Source organism: Ursus maritimus, unplaced genomic scaffold (genome assembly GCF_017311325.1).
Source record: "Ursus maritimus isolate PB19 unplaced genomic scaffold, ASM1731132v1 scaffold_4, whole genome shotgun sequence".
Taxonomy (NCBI): domain Eukaryota; kingdom Metazoa; phylum Chordata; class Mammalia; order Carnivora; family Ursidae; genus Ursus; species Ursus maritimus.
Window position 1 is genome coordinate 79,480,927 of NW_024426552.1, and position 6,675 is coordinate 79,487,601.

General features: G+C 45.6%; 1 protein-coding gene across 1 annotated transcript in view; it reads left to right on the forward strand.

Moving 5' to 3' along the window:
- The window catches only part of ABCC5 (ATP binding cassette subfamily C member 5), an 89,659-nt gene that overhangs the window by 54,941 nt on the left and 28,043 nt on the right, over positions 1-6,675 (forward strand). Inside the window, exons 17-22 of the mRNA XM_008705260.2 lie at positions 257-359; positions 2,728-2,912; positions 3,309-3,455; positions 3,728-3,857; positions 5,259-5,412; positions 5,497-5,625. Coding sequence (XP_008703482.1) covers positions 257-359; positions 2,728-2,912; positions 3,309-3,455; positions 3,728-3,857; positions 5,259-5,412; positions 5,497-5,625 — 848 coding nt within the window. The remainder of the gene's footprint in view (positions 1-256; positions 360-2,727; positions 2,913-3,308; positions 3,456-3,727; positions 3,858-5,258; positions 5,413-5,496; positions 5,626-6,675) is intronic.

Here is a 6,675-nt window from a genome sequence, read left to right on the forward strand (position 1 = left end):
GCCCTAATACTTTGGGCAAGTTGGAGTGGATGAGAACATGGGGAGAGCAATGTCAGTGGAATAATAGCAGAGGAACCCAGATCTCAAAGACTGAAAGAGTTGAGGAAGCACAAGAAGGTGGCCCTTTTAAGAGCTTGGATGTATCTCTTGTCAAGAATAGCAGCAGCTTGACAGATCACTCTCCAGTATGACCTGTGGACATTTGTCTGAATGGCCGTATTGTAACCGGAGGCACTTTTTTTTTTTAAACTATTAGATTAATTCGAAAAAAGAAACCAGCGGTTCACAGAAGAAATCACAAGACAAAGGCCCTAAAACAGGATCAGTAAAGAAGGAGAAAGCAGTGAAGCCAGAGGAAGGTAATGACCTTTTTTGAGATTTTAGATTTGTCATTAAAGTTTATCAGAAAGTATGCCAAGTGGTAATTCATAATGTGTGACAGCATTGTGTGTTGTAGAGTCTCTGGCCTTATATTTCTGGAATAACAAATTCTTGTATAATATTGGGAGACCATGAGGCGCCTTCTGTTTGCTTAAACAGTCCAGAGCAGTAAGAAGGACCTTTAGTCCTCTGCCTTCTCTACGCACTGTGGGTCAGGTGTATGTAATCACAGCTGAGTCATCTTGAGTAAGGAGAAATGGAATGATGGGTATTGGTACACCCTTCCTCCTGTGATTCACCTCTGCTCTTTTTTTTTTTTTTTTTAAAGACTTTATTTCAGAGAGAGAGCAAGCATGGGTGGGGCAGGGGTGTGGGGGGCAGAGGGAGAAGCAGGCTCCCCGCTGAGCAGGGAGCCTGATGCAGGGGCTCAAGGCGGGGGCTCGATCCCAGGACTCTGGAATCATGAGCCAAGCCGAAGGCAGACACTTACCCGCCTGAACCACGCAGGCGCCCCTCTGCTCTTTGAGAGTCAGTGCCTGTCTAGGCAGAGATGTCCCAGCACCAGCAGTGCCTACATCTTCTGTCTTGTTAGAATGGTGCCTTCCCGGCTTTTTCTGATGAGGCTACGGCAGGGCCGGCGGCAGACTTACAGCGCCGGTTTTTCCTGCTGGACTTTCCCCGGCCAGAGTCCTGGCTCCGGCTCCGGTTTCTTAAATCCTTTATCTTATCAACTAAAACAAATATTGAGAGTTAGGAAAACTATTTATAATGCCTCCAGCATTTTCACCTTTGTGAATTTTAAGCTGTGTCTCAGTTTACCAGAGAGAAGGAACAAAGAAGGCAGCCCTGTTTTAAGCTCTCTTTTGTTATGTCACCGGGTCACCTCCAGGTACGAATCCAGCACTTTGGCCCTGGGCCTGTTTTCACTTCCTTGTTCTTAAAACTGCACAGATGTTTGGTGTTAGGAGTTCAGCATCCTGATGGAGCACACCCTGCCGCTTTTCTTTCCGTAAACCAGGCAGGAGGCTTTGATTGGGGGCGATTTAAGATACCTGTACACACAGAAAACACGGCACAGAAGTCTGAGTCATCTGTCAGTTCCTGGCACAGGCAGTATCAAAACCCTGAGGGAACGTTTGTTCTCATCTCCAGAGCCCCTGACCTGGATACCGGCAACTCTTCAGTACTCCAGGCACAGGAGGCTTGTTCCAAGATAATTACACGTTGCCTGTGATATGGAGGCACTGGCTTTTTGCAGGGCTGTTTCTCTGTATTAGTGCCTCAGCATCAGCCACTTGAGCATCCCAGGGAGCCCCCCCGGAGGTACCCTTGAGCCTTTCTCTCCTCCTCGGCCAATCACCATGGCCCACTGAATTTACCTCCTGAACCTCCAACCCCATTGCCTTGACCCTGGTTCTTGCCCCATCATCGTGCACCTAGAATGTTACAGCTGCTTCCTTTTAAATCTGTCCCCCATGCAGACAGCTGAGAGGTCTAGTTAAAAACGGGAGACCAACCAACTCACTTTCCTGCAGGAAGTCTTTCGGTGGGCCTCCCATTTCAAAGCAGTGTTTTCGCATCTTGGTCCTGATAGGGCACACATAGAGAATGCCATCATTCGTATGGGACACTGGATGCATGGACAAGGCTGCTCGCTGCTGATGGTGGCTGATCTGGCCATCCAGAGCCTGGGAGTCAAATCTGGAGCCCATTCTTTTAAGAAGTTCTTGTCTGAAGGATGAAGTTTAGATGCCTTTATCCTCTTGACCATGGCCTCTGTAATCAGTCTTATCTCCTGCCATTTGTTAGGTGCACGGAATGGTCTAGCCTTGCTGAATGGGCTGTCTGTACACACTGCTGTGCTGTTTTCCCACCTCTGGGCCAGTGCCCGCCTTTCCCCCACCTGGTCAAACTGAGACCATACAGAAAGCTGAAAGTCTTCCCTGAAACCGCTCCCCCAGGGAGGTTAGGTACACTCGAATGTTCCCATGCTGCCCTGCATATATCTCTAGCATTGCATTTAGCATATTTTATTACCATTATGTGTTTATTTTATGTGTCTGTCCTACCAGACTGTGGAAGGATCCTCCACCAGATCTCAAGGGCAGGGATGTGGGCTTAATTGTCTTTACTGCTCCAAGGCCTCATCCTGGGCCCGGTTCATAGTGGTGCTTAGTAAATGTTCAGTGAAACAATATTCTAGTAAGGATGAAAGAATTCTAATCTAGAGCCATGTGAAACTACAGGTTTTATTTGATTCTGCACTTTTATAGGTGACTTAGTTTTTGAAAAGTAGTTTTTTCCTGCTGAGTTCATGTGTTTTTGTTTTGTTTTTTTCTTACCTAGGGCAGCTGGTGCAACTGGAAGAAAAAGGGCAGGGCTCAGTGCCCTGGTCAGTATATGGTGTCTACATCCAGGCCGCGGGGGGCCCCTTGGCTTTCCTGGTCATTATATCCCTTTTCATGCTGAATGTGGGCAGCACCGCCTTTAGCAATTGGTGGTTGAGTTACTGGATCAAGCAAGGAAGTGGGGTAAGGTTCCTCATTAATGGGAAAATTATATGTCTCAGAATGTGGGTGTGTCTTTGTATTCTCTGGCTAATCTTGGGGAAACTGCTCAAGTTTTCTATTGAAAGAACTGGTGAACAAGGATTACCCAGGATGAAAAAGATGAGCCCCTAATGTGGCCTCACAGGATCGTTGCTCCCTGGCCAACTCACGTTAGCAGCAGGACACCTGAAGGCTGTCTGCCCTCCTCCACTAGAAAAGAGAGAAGTGGTGGGAGGGGGGCAAAGCCTCCCTTGTGTTCGCCGTAACCAGGCCCCCCAGTCATTATCCTGCCCCTTCCTCTGAGCTGAGAATGGCCGTGAGTAGGAGTTCTTGGCCGTCCTTAGGAGTCTTGCCTTACAGAGCCTTGCCTCCAAACAGAACGCCACAGTGATGCAAGGGAACAAGACCTCCGTGAGCAACAGCATGAAGGACAATCCTCTCATGCAGTACTATGCCAGCATCTACGCCCTCTCCATGGCAGTCATGCTGATCCTGAAAGCCATTCGAGGAGTCGTCTTTGTCAAGGTATGCAGTGGTGGCTTCTGTCCCTCCTCTCCCTACTGACCATGTGGTCAGCCTCTCTCGGGCTCTGAAGGAGGATGGCCTTGGCTGAAATGACCTGTATCCCATTAGCCTCAGTCTTTTCTGAGTACCCACCTCTTTCTTCCATGACCATTTGCCCTTCTCCAGCTTTACAAGTGGACATCCTCTGGAGCTATGACCTGGATAAATAGGAACCGAGTCGGCCTGAGTCCCTGGGTCCCTGGGCCCTGACCACTTTGTCCTCTGCTCCTTAGGGCACTTTGCGAGCCTCCTCCCGGCTCCATGACGAACTTTTCCGAAGGATCCTTCGAAGCCCTATGAAGTTTTTTGATACCACCCCCACGGGGAGGATTCTCAACAGGTTTTCCAAAGACATGGATGAAGGTATTTCTCACTGCTTCTTTTATGCTCTGGACCACAAGCTTTAGCTCCCTGTGCTCCGTGGCCTTCTAGATTACTCGCCAGGTGTGCCCATCTATCCATCCTTACATTTTGAGGGTGCAGTGGCTGCTGGTGTCCACACCACGAACAGTTTAGTTTTGGACTTTTTCCTGGTTGCAACTGGTACTTGAGCTAAGGACCCATCTGGTTTTTTCACCTGTCATCTAAGTTCTCATCTGATCTCATTTAACCTGAAAACAAGTTCAGAGGATTGAGTTGGCATAAATAACTTTGGACGGGAGCATCTGAGATTCCAAAACATGTTTACTTTGAGGGTAGTGTGTTGGTTCCTGGACATTTACAACCTCTGGCAGGTTTCTGGATGCTGCGTGGGCTGTGTCCGCACCAGAACTTAAATACTTCTCACAGCCCAGAATGGTAGTAATGGCACCTGACATTTATTGAGGGCTTACTGTGTGACCAGCAGTGTGCGGAATGTTCTAGATACATTATCTTCATCCTCATAGGAGCCCTATGGGACGGGTATTGCTTCACCCACTGAATACATGGGAGAGCTGATGTCTAGAAAGGTTAAATAACTTGCCCAAGATTACACAGCTATTAGATAACAACACTGGGAATTGAGCCCAGATCTTTTCAGCGTAGAGCTAATGCTTTTAACTCTCACCCTGTGCTGCCTCCACAGCCGTTTGTTTCAGACGTTGATAAAGGCAGTGTAAAGCCATGGCCGGAGGTAACAAGGGATCAGAGCCATCACTGATACACAGAACTGATGCGTGCCACGATTCCGTTTCTGCTACACACACACACACACACACACACGCAAAAGGAGAAGAGGTGGGAAGAAAAAAATCAGTGATATCAACATGTCTGGGATTTTTATGAAACAAGCCAAAAAAAAAAAAAAAAAGGGAGGAGGTAGCCCAGAGGAGATGAAGGAAATGGTGATAACTTTTGAAGGTTCTACACTCTTTTGATTTTTGTGTATGTTTAAATTTTTCCATAATAAAAAATTTCCCAATTGTAAGCAGCAGTTTATTGGTATTGGTAAGACTAAGGATTATGTTCCCTTCTTGCATATTTATTTTCCAAATATTTTACAACAAACACATATTACTTTTAAAGGGAAAATTGTTTCAAGGGGTTGGGTAGCCTAGTAAACCCAGGAGAGGGCCTGGGGGAGAAAGATCACTTAGATTTCCTTGGGACAAGAAAAACTAGATCAACCAGGTTTCTAGATTTTTCTTTGATTTAAAAGATAACACACACATTTCAGATGGAGAATTTGTGGAACCTCTTTGTGTTTTTTAAAAATGTTTGGTCGCGTTTTCCCTGTTTGTGGATCCCAGCAGTCTGACACTTGTTCCGTTGTGGTTTCCCCAGTCGATGTGCGCCTGCCATTCCAGGCCGAGATGTTCATCCAAAATGTCATCCTGGTGTTCTTCTGTGTTGGAATGATCGCCGGAGTTTTCCCATGGTTCCTGGTGGCAGTGGGGCCCCTCTTCATCCTTTTTTCAGTTCTGCACATTGTCTCCAGGTAACAAGAAGTCTTCACGTCTCCCAGGGATGAAGCCAGGGTTGTTTGTCTACTGCTGTGACACAGAACTCATTCTGTCTCTAGGGTCCTGATTCGAGAGCTGAAGCGTCTGGATAATATCACACAGTCACCTTTCCTCTCCCACATCACATCCAGCATACAGGGCCTTGCCACCATCCACGCCTACAACAAAGGGCAGGAATTTCTGCACAGGTCAGTGCTGATGGTGGCCGGATGGCTCAAAGGGGAGTCAACATACCAGCATTTCCTAAGTCTAAGCGGCCCTTTAAGGCCAGAGTTGGGGATTGTAAAGCTCATTACCAAGAGTATTAGTGATGTAATGGTCTCTGATTAAAATTCATTCACTTGCTGGAACTCCTTTCTAAGCAAATGAGAAGACAAAAATACAGGTTTGGAGTCTATTGGCTTTGGACTCTAAATAGCTATATTTGAAGGAGTTTTTCTTTTTTCTTTTCTTTCTTTTGTTTTGTCTTTTTTTTGAACAGCGGTGGTCATTGACATTGGACATATTTTATTTTAGCTGTTGAATATTGTTTAGATGAGAAATTTATGTACATAGACAGTGATTGTGGAGATTTGTATTAACAGGAGATTGGAACTAACTTAAATGTCCTTCAAGAGAGAGCTGGTTAAATAAGCTACGGTATACCCATATAGAATATTATGTGGCCCTTAAATAGAATGAGGCAGGGGCACCTGGGTGCCTCAGTTGGTTTAGCATCCGACTCTTGATTTCGGCTCAGGTCATGATCTCAGGGTCATGAGATCAAGCCCTGCATTGGGCTCTGTGCTCAAAGGGGAGTCTGCTGGAGATTCTCTCTCCCCTCCCCACCATGCGTGCTCTCTCTCTCCTTCTCAAATAAATAAATAAATCTTTTAAAGAAGTGAGAAAGTTCTATAGGTACTGATATGGAATGATGTCTTAAAATACATTAGTGAAAGAGCAAGGTACAGATGTGCATGTATGGTATGCTCCCTTTTAGGTATGTGTTTGTATGTGTAACATTTAGAATATCTCTGAAAGGATACACAAGGAAGTACTAGTTGCCACTGGAAAGGGGAACTGGGTAGCTGGAGGATAGGCAGGAGAAAAACTGACTTCTCACGTTAAAACTTTTTATGCCATCTAAATATTCTATCCTGTGCATATATTGTCTATTCCAAAAACTAATGTCTATTCCAAAAATTAAGTAATTAATTTTATTTATTTATTTATTTATTTATTTATTTATTTATTTATTT